Source organism: Orbicella franksi, chromosome 6 (genome assembly GCF_964199315.1).
Source record: "Orbicella franksi chromosome 6, jaOrbFran1.1, whole genome shotgun sequence".
In the NCBI taxonomy this organism is placed as follows: domain Eukaryota; kingdom Metazoa; phylum Cnidaria; class Anthozoa; order Scleractinia; family Merulinidae; genus Orbicella; species Orbicella franksi.
The window spans coordinates 25021256-25038547 of record NC_138150.1 but is presented as its reverse complement, the minus strand read 5'-3'; the positions used below and the strand labels follow the sequence as shown (position 1 = coordinate 25038547).

Sequence of the window (17292 nt, the reverse complement as noted above, 5' to 3'; positions counted from 1 at the left end):
GACCGGCTCAATTGCAATATAGCTAGTGTTTCTCAGTATAACGACTTCCTGGGTACACGTAGCAAAGCGTCTAGTTTCAAACATGTTCATTCATTCATTGCACTGAAAAACTCCACGAATTAAAAGTAATTTGGGAGCACTCTTTCCACTCCTAATGCGAAAGAATGAAGAAAGAAATGCAGAAAAAAATGCGCGAAAGAAATGCAGCCATTTTGATTACAGTGGTCAGGCAAATGACGTCTCTCTAGCGAAATATACTGGTCAGCGAAATTACCACAAAAAAATGTTTACGACCCTTCGGCTGATTGACCAAAGGGTGAATTTCTTTCAGCCCAACTGAAATCTGCTATAAATCGCTCTAGCCACGCTATCAATCGTTAACAATAACTGGATTTTGAGGTAATACTTTACAACAATTACAAAACGAAAGATGAAGTCGTGCTGCGATGTCGCGTTGAATGGAGGGGGGAAGGCTAGATTGGTGTATGGGGCTTCAGTTGTGGAGGACTCAAACAGTTTCGGTTTTGAACCGTTTTGGCCTGAAAAACGGCTACAGATTTTGACCAGTTTGGTGTGAAAAAGGGTATGGTATGTTAAAACTTGACAGAAATTAGGTATAACAATTAGGTATAATTGTTTTTAGTGGGTGAGCGGGGGGAATTCAACAAATCCTGCAATCAAACTGTTTCCGCGAGCGGGCGCACTTTTCCCATATATATCCATATGATATCCATGTGTTATTGTTTGAAGATCTTTACTACTGAATATTGCAAGGGTGTTTAAGAGAGGTGGTATCGCGCTTATATACTGAAAGATCAAAGGCTTGGCTTGTGAACCGATGACAAAGCACTGCTGACATGACCGTCAAATGCCTCAAATGGGATTTTTGACATCCGATGGACTGGAGGGCACATCTTCTTAGGAAACGGTTCAGACGGTTTAAGGACATTATTCAAAAGAAAAGGGAAAAAAATCCGTCGTACTTGGGAGATTTTCTGGCAACTAATTCTTTATTCATAGGACCTACTTTGTAGAAAAAAAGAAATGCGCGAAAGAAATAACTTATGTTGATTACAGTCAACCTTTCGGATCACGGCTAGTAGGTTAATAGCTCAGACTAGAGACTTTCAAACAAGCCGATTTAATTACTTAAGCCGCTTTTTGTCGATAAAATTTAAATATCTAAATTTTTGCCTGGGTTTTCGGAGGTACGCACGTGCCTGCATGGGTCTGGTTGCTCAAGCTCCTGTTTCCTGTGGCAAAGTCATGAGAAACGTCGAGGTTTGAGAAAAACATGTATCTATTTCCACCAAAGATATTGACCAATACGGGTGAACATTGACTTCTCACAGTTCATAAATTGAAAACCATGTCTAAACCATTGACCAGAGCCAGCACGGATTTGGTGGCAACTTTCAAAGAAGGAGGTGAAGAAATGTTTTGAAAATTTGCCAGACTTGTTCGTATTTTTTCTCGTTCATCGTCCTTTAGGTGCCATGACAGACACAACAAGTATGGCAGGAGATTCTCTGCTAGCGCCAACTGCTGGTTCTCTTTGAGTGAAAGCATGTTCATCAGGGAAAAGATTCCAAGTTTTTGTGTTGATGGAGAACCTGGCCATGTGAATTGGTCTTTCCTGGCTAACGTGACATGGGTTTTGCCTCCAGTCACTGAAGTTTCAGCTTCCATACTTTCAGATGTGCCATGAAGGGTGGGACTTTTAATCGTTTTACGTTTCCAACTTGTTTGATGAATAGGTTTTTCTTCTCTGTTGTCGTCAGAACATGAAGTTTCAGCTTCATCTTTATCGAACTCAGTTATAGCAGCATTTGATTGTTTGCTCTTGAGAAAGTATACGTCTTCACTTTGTGTTGTATCGCACTCTAAGAATTTAATCTGAGCAAAGTAATATTCGTTTCCTGCAGCAAAGGCAAGATGAACCAGTGGTACCATTGTCGTCCAAATAGAACATACCTTTTCTTCCCATTTTGAGATCTCGTTGAAGACATGCTGTTCTAAGAATACATCAATAAGTTCATCTATAGCAGTACAAGTGTCTCTGTCCAGCTTGATCAAAGGGGCTGAACGCAGTCTAGCCAGGAACAGGCAACAGTAGTACCTGATAAACAGACATAAACACAATGGGTTAATGCCGAGACGCATAACTATCTACTAGCCAGTGATCCCAGATAATCTCTGTTGCGCTTTCCCACCCCAGTCTTTTAAAAGGAAAACGTTTTACAGTAGGCGCTAGCCGGTCTCTAACTGTTCTAGAAAACATCTCCCACCTAAGAGGTGCGTCGCTGTCCTTATCAGTCAGAAGCTTCTGTGTGATATCAAGCATTTTTTCTAGTGCTCCACAGTCCACCAATGGCTGGGCAGATTTGACATTCCAAGTGCTGTAAAACAAAATTGTGGAGGCCATTTGGCTTGAAAACAGTGAATATCCCGCAGGCTCTGACTGGCACCTGTCGATCATAAAGAGTAACTTGTCGATCAATCGGGACATTTTGGAAACTTCCTCCTGGATGTTGGGATCATACTCCACCAATCTACGGATCGAGAAAAGAAACAGAAGAAGGAATCAAAGAATGGAAAGGCTTAAAGTGGACAATGGTGAGAGGTTATATCAGCATTGGTATGCAAGTGTCTATCGAGCATCAAGCAGTTTCAACAAGCTTGTAGTAGTTTGATTGTCAGTCAGTGTATTAACTAAAAGAGTTGATGGGATGTTAGTCACCTACTGGTTCACTCTTGTTGGTATATATGACGTCGAATAAATTGGTCAATACACGCAAAACCAAAACTTGACGGATACGGACCACTGAACTAAAACTGGACAATTTGAATTTCTGATCTTTATGCCTCAATAAACACATGCAAACATCACTTTCCGCGTTTACTCACGCTCCAAAGGGTCCGAGAGCTGTTTCATTTATTGCAACAATCCTTCTATGTACGTCATTATGGCCGGTTTCCTCAAGGAGAGGGGGCTGCAGCAAGAGGGAATCAACTGCCAGTGGAAACACATCCTTTGACAAAAGAAACTTCTGATCCTGACGTGTCTCACCAAAGACCCACAAAAAGTACTGACAGCATGTCTGAAGAACGAGTTGCCATTGATTGAAGAGGTGTTTGTGTCGATCTGGAACCATGGTAGTATCCACTGAATTTTCATCTCTTGGTAAAAAAAAAAAAAGAAAAAAAAAACAAAAAACATTTTGTTGCGCAGAGTGGTTTATTATTGAGTTGCAGAAGTATATAGAACACTGCCAAATACATCGGAGTTCGTTGGCCGGCGGTGATGTCTGCATTTACCCTTTTCCTGATCACAATTTCACTTTTTAACTGTTCGCTTAGCATTAATAGGGATCTTATGATCGTTCTTTTTATTTGTTGAATTTCCTTACAAATCGTTTTCTCAAATAATTTAGCTCATATACTTTACTGAACAGCTTGCCAGCCGTATTGTACTTGGAGCAGCCCACACCTTTACAGTATTCGGTATTCGTTTTCAGGGTAAATTCTCAGAAAGACAGAAGGATTATGTAGGATTTTTGCTGTGTCAATGCTTGTTTAAAAAGACAAGCACTAAAACGGGAAAAGCCAATACTATGGCAGCCGTGTTCGCCGACCTATAATCATCGCATATAAAATTTATATACCATTAGGCAGATTATTCACTGCATGCAAGACTTAATGAATTTACCTTAGTTCACTTTTTACCTTTACTTTTATTAAGTTCGTGAAGCCAGTGAGGCATCACGCTAATTGTGTGTGAAGAGGAAAAAATACTGGAATGTTGTACAAGGAAAAAAGCAGGATAAATTAGTTCGCAAAAGCAGTAACTTTTTTTCACGTCGCCATCGATGGAGATGTAGTTTCATCAGTTGGGAGTTGGTTCAATTCTTCTCCCTGGAAGGTTTAGCCTGCGAACGCAGACGTATTTCCGGCTGTCACTTGGTTCCGCCGAAAAATAACGTCTGCGAACCCGAACCAGGAAACGATTTCTGTGACGTAATGACTTTTGTTTCTTCTTGGCCAATCAGATTCCGTGATAGAACGAAACTCGAGTGCTCCTCGCAGCGAATACCTCGCGCAGTAGTTCTGGGATTATTTGAGCTAAACCGTGATTGGCTTAGAATTCCTACGTCACAGAAATCGTTTTCTGGCTCGGGTTCGCAGACGTTATTTTTCGGCGGAACCAAGTGACAGCCGGAAATACGTCTGCGTTCGCAGGCTATGGAAGGTTTCAAGAAAAAGGAAAATTTAAAAAGGTATTTGCAGCTAAAGGGCGCCTGGAATTTGAATACATGACTGTTCTGTGTTCGTATTTCCCTTGTGAACTGCAAATAGTTAAGCACATTTACATCGAAAAGTCCGTGGATAGGTTTCAGTAAATAAAGTTGGTGTATGTATGTGTCTGTGTCTATCTGTCTGTCTGTCTGTATGTCGATCTGTCCGTCTGTCTGTCTGTCTGGATGGATGGATGGATGGAACCCTTTATTTAAATACGGCATTTTATCAAATTAAAATATACAACAATATTAAAATTTGGTTTACGTAAAATCTGGATGGATGGATGGATTGGATGGATTGGTGTACATTATCATTAGTTGGGCTTACTTCCTTTTTGGAGGTGTGATAAATCGATCAGAGAGAGGAACTCAAATCTTAACTTCTTGCAACCTTGTTGTGAAATCAACAACTTTGTTTCAGAATGCAAGTTTGTTTTTGCTAAGACCATGACAGACCATGACAGTGCATCCCCCCCCCCCCCCCCAACGGTGCTAGTCTCAATTGCAGCATAGCTCAGCATCATTTGCAAAGATCATAAAGTAACCGGTGTATGACACTAGATTGCAGATTACAGAGTCTACAGACTACATTGAGGTCTAAACAGCGCTCCAGTTAGTCTAATATCGTTCAGGATCGGAGGGCCTGAATAATGCGCAGGTAACCCGGTCTACAATTAGCGCTAAGTATTGGGAATACGATGTTAATTAAAACGTCTGAAGTCTGCATATGTCATACACCCGGCAAAATAACGCTGTGGTACTTACACGCTGAAACCATATGCACGGTACATTTGGCGTGAGAATTTAAACACCTCCAAGAGGGCTTCAAATCCTCCCTCTTGAACGAAAAAGTGTCTTTGAGCAACGGTTCTTAAACATTTCCATTGGTAGAAAAAATATTCGTTAAGTTCCTGTATTGCAAGACAAACATTTTTTTGTCGGACAAAGAAGAAGTCATGAAGTCTTCTCAGGCTGTCGAGCTCCTCTTTTGTGTTTATGACAGGAAGCTGTCTGTTGAGCTTTTCAACAATTTCTTGAGCGAAGTTCTTCAGCTCATCCACTAGCTCACTCATTCGTGTAATGTTCGCTGCAGCAAGAAATTGCACATTGAAACAGTCACCCTCCCGGAAATACAATCTGCTGAGAGTCATGTCATCGTCTGTTACCGGTTGTCCCTGATAAAACAGTTGTTGATCGCAAACTGGTGCTTGAATGGCGGCCTGAATAGCGTACTTTATATCTCTGATGTTTGTGGTATCAAAGTCAGCAACAGTAAGCTTGGTTCTACCTGTTTCGTTGTTGTCTTCGCAGCTGTAGTCCACGTAAATGTCCATGATGGATTCGATTTTGCCTCAACTTGACTGCGGAAGTTCTTTCTCTCTTCTCGAAGAGTTGTACTATAAAACTTGTGTACGTTTTAGTTCAGAAGTTTGGAAAAAACCCAGAGACGTTTGATTTAAGAACTTCGCATTCTGTCAAATGATTGCCTTCCGAAATAGATTTATTTTGATATTCGACCCCGGTGACGCTGCATTTTCAAATTTGCAGCCTGAGCGTGATACTGTCACGCAACCTACGGTAGCCCGCAATTTTTCACTGCAAAACAAAACGGCACGGCAAAACAAACTTAGTACCTGGTTAAAAGAAAATGACTCACAGGAAGACAAGGATATATGACGGCAACACAAACTGATTTATGGCAAAAGAAATTTGGTCACGGCAAAACATGAAGTCAGGGCAAAACAACGAACACGATTTGGTCAGCGGTTGTTATTTCCAATTAAAATTGTCCTTCGTGTATTGTCAACGAATAATAGCTCGCTGGAAAACCGACATTTTCAGATCAGTCTTTCCGATCCGATGTTTGTTGTAAGTTGTGGATTTGTAGACTATCAATATCCCAGCTTATGTCAGGCTCCTAGGAGTAAAAAATCTAGGGGGCGATGAATCATACACCGAATGCAAATATGGCGGACCACTCAGTCGGCGCCCGGGACAAGTTTCATGCCCTCCGCCCCTCCCCCCCCCCCCCCCCATAAAAACGAGCCTTGTTTTTGTATTGACAATGCTTTCCAAGAAAAGTCTTGCTTCGTGGACGATCTGGTCTGTTTTATATCAATATGCCTACGAGTTTTTGTGTTCCTGAATCTCACCAGAACGGGGTGAAATCTTCCAAAGGAGAGAAGGGTTTTTTTCAGTTTCCCCATTGCGGTTCGCCTCCTTGAGGGTAAAACAGACGAAGGAATGGAGTTCTCAGTGCTCGAGCACTGAAGCTAGGTTAGTAAGTACGGTAGTTTAATAAATATGGCACTTGGACCATGAACTTTCCTGCTTTCAAAAACAAAAAGTACACGGCTTATGGCAATTTCTATAGAAACGGTCCGTACGGCAAAATCCCGACCAAGGAAGAACCAATCTCATTCCCAGAGTCTTTATTCCCCTTGACCAGCGGTCGGAAAACGAGAGCTGTGGGAGCAACCATTTTGAAATAACCGAATTCTGCCCATTCAGTTTCACTGCGCAGTCTGTATCTATGGTGCATGCCTGAGATGGTTGCTCCCAGAGCTCTCATTTTCCGACTGCTGGTCAAGGGGAACGAAGACTCTGGGAGTGAGATTGAGGAAGAACCAATCAAAAGGCTTGGATTTACCTCAAGACTACTCTGCCATAAAATAAAGTTTGATAGTTACTGCTTGTAAATAGTTATATTAGAAACAATGCAGAATGGAATTAAGAAAATCCAGTTCCATCGGACCTTAGCCTTGCAAAACATTTTCTTGTGTTGATTTTACCCTCTTTGTTTATTATGTGTAGATTAGAAATAATCATAATAATATAACAATTTAATTCCTGATTGCTTGACATAACCGATCAATTTTGTTTAATTAATGGATGGGAAAAGAAATGCAGGTTTCCTTGGAAATATCAGATGGTCTGTCACCATTTTCCTATACGCTGGGCTGTTCATAGTTTGAAAACCATGTCTAAGCCATAAACAAGAGCAAGGACAGATTTGGCAATGACTTTCAAAGAAGGAGGCCATGACACATTGTGACAGTGTGCCAGACTGGTTGTTAATTTTCCCCTCTCATTATCCTTTAGGCACCATGACAGACACACCAAGTATGGAAGGAGATTCTCTGTTAGTGCCAACTGCTGGTTCTCTTTGAGTGAAAGCATGTGCATCAAGGAAAAGATTCCAAGTTTTTGTGTTGTTACGGAACCTGGCCATGTGAATTGGTCTTTCATGCCTGGCGCCAGAAAGTTTTTGTCCCCAGACACTGAAGTTTCAATTTCCATACTTGTATTATCTTCAATCTTCTTGCGCTTGTAACTTGTTTCACGATTTCCTACCCTGTTGTAAGAATTTAATAAAGGACACAAACTACTTTGCAGTTCCTTCGTGTGATCCTCAGCCACCTCACTTTTCACAGTTTCTGATTGTTTCCTTTCACTTTGTGAAATATCACATTTTGAGCCATAAATTTGGTTACAGTAATATTCCTTTCCTGCAGCAAAGGCAAGATGAACCAGTGGCACCATTGTCATCCACACAAAAGACATCTCTTCCTCCCATTTTGAGATCTCACTGGGGACATGCAGTTCTAGGAACACATCAATAAGTTCATCTATAGCAGCACAAGTGTCTCTGTCCAGCTTCACCAGAGGAGCTGAATGCAGTCTAGCCAGGAACAGACAACAGTAGTACCTGGTAAAGAGAGATTAAAACCATGAGTCAGCGACGAGAAATTTCTGCCCTCTGATACTCCTCAAAGACAAAATTTATCTACTAGTTCTCTTATGATCTGTTAGATGATCTAGCTCTCAGCATTTACGGCAGGCCTGTGATATCAATTACCTCTCACTGTCCACAAAACCTGCAGCCCTATTGTGGTGGATAATTTGATAGACTGGCAGTTAGATTGTAGTGCTCTCTGGACACTTTGCAGTCCTATGATTTTTCTATGGGTAGCTTTTGCGTCAGGTCAGTTTAATTAATCTTTGCAGGAGTTCTTTTTCTTTTTCTTCCACTTCTTCTTCTTTGCAGCAAGTCTCAGCAAGACAGTGATACTAGGAATGTTAAGACCTCCTATAACACCTAGCTGGTTGCTAACTGTTCTAAAGTACAGTACATGTCTCTCACCTTAGAGGTGTATTGCTGTCCTTATCATTAAGAAGCTTCTTTGTGATATTAAGCATTTTTCCCAGTGCTCCACAATCCACCAATGGTTGGGCAGATTTGACATTAAATGTGCAGTAAAATATAGTGTTAGAAGCAACCTGGCTTGAGAAAAGTGAATATCCTGCAGGATCTGATTGGCACCTGTCTATCATAAACAGTAACTTGTCAATCAGTGATTGCATTTTGGATGCCTCCTCCTGGATGTTGGAATCAAACTCTATCAATCTGAAAAACATTAACACAGATTAAGATGACATCTGAAAGAAAATCAAGCAATTTCAGTTTTGAGTAGACAAAAACTTTGTACCACAATAATCTTAGAAAGTTGAAAGTTCAAATTTCAGAGACATTTTACTATACAGATAAAATTTCATCATCAGTTTCATTTCATTAATACTATTCTTAACTCTCAGAAAACTAATGGAATTTTTTAACTCTTATTATTCGTAGTATGTTTGAAATTGTAAGTCCAGTTTATTATTTGTAACCATTTTTAATAGTAACTTAATTAAGTATTTTATTGTAAATAATATCGTATTTTAGCATTTTATTGTAAATAATATATTTTTAGCATTCTAATTATTTTAAGCTGAGGGCCCCAAGTTTATCAGTAACTTAAGTTACTGTCACGGGTCACCCTCATTAAATAAACTCTTTCACTTCACTTCACTTCATTTCACCAGTACATGTATTTTCAAGTGTTTCATATGAGTTTAAAAATTGTTTTCAACATTTGGTGTTGTTAGAAATGATTTCTTTTAAGACAATATTTAAAACAGTGGTACAGAAGTTTGCAGTATGATGTAAATAACCTTAGTACAAAGTTTTTTGTCCACTTGTTACTCAAACCTTTTTAAGCTAAATAACAATCAAAGAAGGAAAAGGCTAAAGGTAGGTACTTATATTAACATGTGTACAGAGATTATGGATGAAAGTAACAGAAGACGTCTTCAGATTCTTTGTCAGTTTGGTTAAATGTTGACAAAGTATCAGTCAACTAATCCTTCCAGCATGAACTGGTCATTCAGTGGTAGTAAATTTTTAAACATGTACTCAACAGCACAGTTTTGCCAAGTATAGTTTGACTCCAAGCCAATTTATCTGCTGACAGGAATGAGGGTTACTAATGACACTTATCAACTCTTGGTTACAAATCAATGAGAGAAATCTCCATTGACTCAGTTTGAATGAATGTTAACCAACATATTTAACAAACAGATTATGATCTTGAGATTACTATCGCCTGATAGTTAACAATGGCACAACATACCCTAGTCAACCATCACACATAGAAAACGCGGGGAATAATCAAACTACTAGTCGTTCAAAGCTTTATCTCAATCCTTTGACAGACACTTCGGAAACACATAGACAGGGCCAATTCATTTCAGTTAACAACCTCACACAACTTGGCTACTCACTTTCTACAACAGAACAGTGACTAGCTTTGCCATTCAGGGAACAGCATTCGTGATAGAAGGCTTGCAGATTTTGTACTAATGGCCATTAGACAAGAGATAATGGCCTGGCAATTTATTACTGACATGTTGCAAAGTATCAGCTGACATATCACCTGATTACTTGACTGACACTCGGCAGCACATATTCCACCTGCTCTGTTTAACTGGCATTTCTGAGACTCGGAATAGGCACAGATGTAACAAGCTTCATTTTCTGGGTAATAACTCACCCTCCACAGCATCCAATTGCTGTTTCATTTACACTAACTATCATGCTAGCTATGTCAACGTGGCCAGTAAAATCTTCAAGGGGATGTGGCTGAAGTAACAGTGCATCAATTGCTAGGGGAAAGACATCCTTTGATAAGACAAACTTCCGATCCTGAGGTGTCTCACCAAAGTTCCACAAAAAGCTGAGACAACACAACTGAAGAACAAGTTGTCCCTCGTTAAAGTGGTGTTTGAGTTGATTTTGAATCATGGTAGCTTCCACTGAATTTTCATTTCTGTTGGTCAAAATAACAGGCACATCAAGTTCATTGATATATTTCCACCAAATGAATGCAACTTTGGTAAATGCAGTTCTTTACCCTTGCTATTTCAAAAATAATTTTTCAGAAGTAAATTTTTGAGAAAATTATTTGCTTTTGGATAGTCTTTTGAGAACTTCCTTTGAATGAAAACATGAGCTCCCCTTTCCATGAGTTTCAAAAACTGTAGGAAATATTAAGAAGGATGGGAAGCACTTAAAAAGCACATAGTAATTTATGAGCAAATAGCAAAGGAAGTTGTAATAAGATACCTGCAATTGGACACCTGCATGATCGCATGCCGATTAGTAATAGTAATTAGGCCGAGTGGAGTACAATTCGGGGAACACTAGCAATCACAGGAAATTTCAAAATCAGATGAGCGCAACGCATGAGGCTGATTTGAAATTTTGAGTACAATATTATAATTTTAAGGAAAACGACCAATTTTTTAAGTTTACAAGACATGTTTTGACAGAACTTCTGTCATCTTCAGTTGAATGATTACAAAGCAAGTTGAATAATAAGTAGACAAAAATGCTAATTAAGACAAATAGTAACAAAAGAACGTGAAAAGGTGAAAACCTTTTAATTTACACCTTTTCACGTTCTTTTGTTTTAATTAGCATTTTTGTCTACTTATTATTCAACTTGCTTTGTAATCATTCGACTGAAGATGATGGAAGTTCTGTCGAAACATGTCTTGTAACCTTAAAAAATTGGTCGTTTTCCTTAAAATCTTTACGTGTCTGCTGTTATCTAGACCTTTCGGAAATGTTATCATTATAATTTATTGAAAAGCCACGGGCAAGAACGTCCCCTGGATTTTTCGGCCATTTTTGAAAGTGCTCAAAAATGACAGAATTTTGGCATGTGGGCTTCGTTTTACCTGAGAAACATTGCTCTGAAGTTTTTTTTTCGCTGGGGTGCTCTTTGTTTTTGAGAAATAACCTATGCAAAAAAGGCACACAGGTTGGAAAAACCGAGTGGTTTATTGCATATGCAATATCTTGAAAATGAAGCGAACTTTAGCGTGAAAACTACGGGACATCGCTTAACATACCTGAACAAACTGCATGTGAAATGTGGAGCGTTTTCGACAAAGTTCACTTTTGATTAAAATACTTAATGCCCTTTTTCTAAACGAACGTGGGCCTCTGTTATGATAAACCAAGCCGATCCTTTGTTATAATAGCCAAGCCAAGCCTTTGTTGTAAGTCGAAGTCTCGCCTCGGTTTATTATAACAAAGAATTGGCCCGCCGCGGCTGCAAGGACTTTAATTTCACTTAGAAAACAGCAAAAAGTTAATTTCACGAAAAGTATATAAGCTCAATTTTGTTGATTTCAGGTCAAAAGTGGTTAAAATGTTGATTCTTGTTAATGCATGATGGCAAGGATGTTCATTTCTCTTAGAAACCAGCAAAATGTCAATTTCACGCAACGTTTAAGCTTAAAAATGTTGATATTAGGTCAGAAAAGGTTAAATGTTGATTTCACGTTAACGCGTGACGGCAAGGAAGTTCATTTCTCTTAGAAACCACCAAAAGGTCAATTTCACGCAACATATATGCTCAAAAATGTTGATTTTAGGTCAAAAAAGGTTTAAATGTTGATTTCATGTTAATGCATGACGGCAAGGATGTTGATTTCACTTAGAAAACAGTAAAATATCAATTTCACGCAACGTATAAGCTCAAAAATATTGATTTCAGGTCTAAATAGGTAAAAATGTTGATTTCAAGTTAATAAGTGATGGCAAGGATATTCATTTCACTTAGAAAACAGTGAAATGTTGATTTCATCAGAACGCGTGACCACAAAGATGCTCATTTCACATCAGGTCAGTAAAATGCTCAAGGCTCTTGTGGTTTGGGTTTAAGTTAATTAGGATTAGAGATTAGTCCAACGTTATTCAGCAGGGTTAGGGCTTCGGTTGTGGTTTGTTCAGGCAACTAGCAACAGTCACCATGGGTTGAGTACCCTACTAGATAGTCAAGTTTGTTAGTTGCACTATAAAAAAATAAAAATAATAAAAAAATAATTAAATAATAATAATAATAAAAACAAGGACTCTTACGCCACGTTCAGTCAGCTGATAAACATTGAAACTACCTTGCCTAGCTAGGATAGTCAAATCAAATACAGCAATCAACGTAGATGTCACTACTAAACAATCAAAGAAGAGGGCCTATAGAGCGTTTTTATTGTCACGCAATGAAAAATAATATCAAAAACCACTCAGTAGATAAGGTCAAGAAATTGTGATATTACAGAAGATAAATAAAGAAGACAGTTCTCCAAGTTTAAGGTGTGTGCGCTGTCTCAAAGTTGAGACATCCGTCGAAATGTTTCACACAAATTTACAGAGCCCAGTATGGAGCCGCCATGTTGGTGTTCTGTGGTACACCAATATGGCGGCCGGAAAATAGTGTTAACATCTGGAACTTACTTTGGTTATCTGGGACAATAATTATCTGCACAGAACAAATAAACATTAAATAAGCACTTTTCCAAATACAGCAACGTCTTAAATGGCTAAAAATCACGAGATAAATACATATTTTTCGACAAATGCGATCGTAGCTTTATGTCACGCACGACCATAACTTAGAGATTCAAAATGTGCTGGTACCTCTTATGCCTGATGAGGATAACAACTTTAGTGGCTCTTTAGTTTTGGATTTAAGAATTTGATGACTTCATGTGAAAACGCTCTATAAATAGGGCTGACAGATTAACAAATTAACCCTGTGCAACGTACGGGTCTCCATATATCTGCATGTCCGCTGATCCCAGAAGTTCAAAACACTACAAATCATGCCGATATGAAATAAAATCAATGCAACCTAAATCACAGATCCATGTTATAATCGATCGTTATTTGTTGGCCATTATTATGTTTAAATGAAAAAGGAAATTTAGTTACCAGTTCAAGAAATGTCCGCAAAACATGATTGCGATGCATGCCGCAAAGGGCCTTTACACCTCGTGCGCGGGAAAACATGGCGGTTGATACAAGAGAAATTTTATAAGTCCAAAACCAGTTCTCGCTTTCCAAACTTTGACACTAGCAATGTTTGGCAGATGGGCCACAACTCACAAGAGCGTATTTTTCTTGGGCAAGAACTGCTCTTGGACTTTGCTGCCTGGCTCAATCTGACTTCGAACGCTGATAACATGATTACGGTATATCAGCTGCCTTCAAAGTTTCAGAACACATTTTGATTCTTTAAAACGTGCTGATGACTTACGGGTTTATCAAGGCTTTACGATGCCTCTCCACCACCAGGCAGGTATTTTGTTTGACGCTCGATCAATTCACGTGTTGTGTTCACGTCATAATAACCGATGTAAACAATCTGTTCCCAGATTTCCACTCTATATACTATTTTCCTTTGACTTAAAGACAGCTAAAATTCTGTGGAATAAACTATAAACAAAGGATGAAAGTGAAGAATGATCATCGCAGTAAATTTTCCAATTTAAGCAATTGGAAAGAAGAAGCCTGAAAAAAATCAGGGCTTCAACGGGATTCGAGCCCGTGACCTCCGCGATACCGGTGCGATGCTCTACCAACTGAGCTATGAAGCCACACATTAGGAGTGAGGCCACTTAATTGAGTTCATATCTTCCCGTGAGGAGTGAAATGATGTGAAGTTTATATGAAATAATTCATATATGAACTGCGGTTGTAAATGAAAGTGAAGAATGACCATCGCAGTAAATTTTCCAATTTAAGCAATTGGAAAGAAGAAGCCTGAAAAAAATCAATTCAATTCAATTGATTTTTTTCAGGCTTCTTCTTTCCAATTGCTTAAATTGGAAAATTTACTGCGATGATCATTCTTCACTTTCATTTACAACCGCAGTTCATATATGAATTATTTCATATAAACTTCACAAACTATAAACAGTCTGCCTGTTTGCTGTTCAACAAAATAATAAGGTTTCTTTTGTTTTTCGTTCAACAAGATCTCCAAAATATGCCACTTGGAAAACTGAGTTTTTTTGTATACGTTATTTCTCGAAAACGAAGAGCACCCCAGCGAAAAAAACTTCAGAGCAATGTTTCTCAGGTAAAATGAAGCCCACATGCCAAAAGTCAGCTATTTTTGAGCACTTTCAAAATGGCCAAAAAGTCTAGGGGTCACTCTTGCCTGTGGCCTTTCATATGACTCCCTGAATTGTATGATGCAAGGTCTCTATAACAAAGTTTGGAATAAAAAATGTCTCTTGGGAATTTCTTTTGAGCGAAACTGTCGGTAGTGCTTTTCATAAGTTTTGAAAACTGCATGAAACATTGCAAAGGAAGCCATTAAAGTGCACGTAATTGATGTGCAAATCACACGGGTATCTAATTATAGGTATCCAATTACAAAAAGTTCAAATTGGATACCTGTTATTGGACACCCACGTGATCTCGCACCGATTACGTGACAAATAGGCGTGTAGAGAACCAATCACGATCAAGAATTTTGTTATAGATACGATTAGGTCTATAAGAGAGGAGAAATTCCAATCCTGGATCCAAACACTGCAAATAAACACAATACTGTTAAAATTGGATGAGCTTACACATTCAAATCATCTTCGAGGTGTTCAACTGTGTACAGTTGCCTAGAAAATTTGAACAACTCCAAGAAAGCGTCAAATCCTCCCTCCTGGACGAAAAAGTGCCTCTGTGCGACGGATCTCAAACATTTCCACGGGAAGAAAAATGAGGCGAGTCCTTCCACTGTATAAACTAGACGGTCATAAAACCCCCATAAGCTAGAAGAATCGTCTTCTATGTTGGGTAGCTGTCTTTGTAGCTTTTCGACAATAATTTTTTGAGCGGTGTTCTTCAACACTTCCAGTAGATCACTCATGCCTGGTATATCCGCTACAGCAAGAAATTGTACTTTAAAACAGTCACCCTCCCGGAAATACAATCTGCCGAGAGTCATGTCATCGTCTGTTATCGGTTGTCCCTGATAAAACAGCTGTTGATCGCAAACTGGTGCTTGAATGGCGGCCTGAATAGCGTACTTTACATCTCTGATGCTTGTGGTATCGAAGTCAGAAACAGAAAGCTTGGTTCTGCCCGTTTCTTTGTTGTTCTTGCTGCTGTAATCCACGTAGAAATCCATGATACAAGCGTTGTATGAGTTGCTGACGGGAAAACCAGATCACTTTGAATTCCGAGGAAAGATCAGACAAAAAAACTTCGATGCCATAGCGTAATAGCTGGTGTAAAACGACTGACCTGCTACTCGGCTGATAGATTGCATACAGCCGCCATGTTTACAAAACAGTTCTAACGAGATCCCATTGTGCTTTGCGAACTGGGCTGCGGCCGCTGTCGCCGCGCCCTCCTTGGTTAAACCAAACCCTGTAATGCATGCAGTGTAAAGCAAGTGTAGCTATGTGAGGAAGCCTCAGCACGAGGCTCTGGGGAATAAACCCCACAAACTCTGTTGTTGTTCCCCACTACTATTATGTTTAGGCTGAATTTTAATATAACGAAATTAGTCAATTAAAAATTACCTTTCCTTCCGAGTTTTAGTTTCATCAGATAAAAGACCCTATAAGAACTTGACGCTTTACCACGTTTTAGCTCGACAGGGTTCTTCGTAATGGAATAGAGCACGTTTGAATTTCCAAGCTTTTGCGTTGCGTGACATTAAAATGGCATCCCGAGAAAGCTGTCGCGTAGGTCAAAAGATGAATTACTACCAGTAGTGCTTAAGGTTTTGCTAACTGAAAAGTTCTTGCACTAGAAGTTAGTATTTATTTCAACGTGTCGGAACTCTAGAGTAATAAGTTTTCGTTTTAATAGCAAAACTCAATGACAGATGTTTCTGTTACTTTACGGCTGCCATGTTTGTCTGCCTCCGAGGGGCATCAGGACGTACAAAGCTCTATGAATCTGGGTGAAACATTTCTCGGAATAACGAGCGAATGAAAAACGGCAGATACCTTATTCTTGGCGAGGTTGTTTACATATTAATCGGCTATCATATCCCGGATTCTTGACGTTTTTTTAGTTTAATCATATGACCAGTGAAAACCGAGAATAGACAGGATACATTTTCACTTCCGTCAATTTTACGAATAAAATTCGATCTGCCTCGATCTGGCCCGATTCGACCGTTATTGACAACTAATTTTGTGATTTAAACCTGTTTGCTTACTCTCGGAAAGTATGCGATTTTTCTAAGACAATTTTAAGCTTAAATCTGCTCTTTATTTCATGAATTAAAATGATACTGCGATCAGAGGAATCGAAAACTAGTCAGCGATATTAAATTTCGGGTAATTCGCGTATTGCTTCAAAGTTTAGACTATGCTCTCATGCTAGCCAGTGTACAGGCTACTCTCAATCTTATGCTAAAAATAAAATTTAATGTAAAGTAAACGCAATGCCACTGTTACACTTCCGGTAGCATTACGAACGCAACGCGATTTGCCCTGATGCCCTGATCTGACCCCAAGATGATACATATATCTAACAAGCATAATGAGTTATACCTGTTTGCTTATTCGCAGACAATGCGCTTTAGATGTTAGTTTTTAATCCACTCTGATTGTCATCTCAAGATTTTTCTGTGTGATTCAACTTGTTGTCGTTGAACAGAGGCCTCGGGCACTAAGCCCCGGGAACGAGGTCGTCGGACGCTAACAAAATGAAATGCTAAAACAGCCTGTCACAAATAACTACAAATGCTTGAGTCTTTAAGGTCTACATCCCAGTTCCCGAAAAGGAAAAAGAAATAAATAGAGTGTCTGTATAACGTGTTTGAAACTCGCATTTAAAAAATCATTAGCACCAAACCCCGTC

At 39.2% G+C, this 17292-nt stretch overlaps 2 protein-coding genes across 2 annotated transcripts; both read right to left on the bottom strand.

The window, feature by feature from the left end:
- Nucleotides 1–1001: 1001 nt before the first annotated feature.
- On the bottom strand, nt 1002–6316 carry LOC145490704 (uncharacterized). The gene is made up of 4 exons (XM_081469792.1): nt 5064–6316; nt 2908–3180; nt 2289–2552; nt 1002–2119 (listed from the first exon to the last, which is right to left on the bottom strand). Exons 1-4 carry the CDS (start codon nt 5630–5632, stop codon nt 1354–1356), a joined length of 1872 nt encoding a protein of 623 aa, XP_081325918.1. The 5' UTR covers nt 5633–6316; the 3' UTR covers nt 1002–1353.
- A 10-nt stretch (nt 6317–6326) lies between these two features.
- On the bottom strand, nt 6327–16586 carry LOC145490671 (uncharacterized). The gene is made up of 4 exons (XM_081469758.1): nt 15048–16586; nt 10172–10447; nt 8443–8706; nt 6327–8007 (listed from the first exon to the last, which is right to left on the bottom strand). Exons 1-4 carry the CDS (start codon nt 15599–15601, stop codon nt 7263–7265), a joined length of 1839 nt encoding a protein of 612 aa, XP_081325884.1. The 5' UTR covers nt 15602–16586; the 3' UTR covers nt 6327–7262.
- Between the last annotated feature and the right edge of the window lie 706 nt (nt 16587–17292).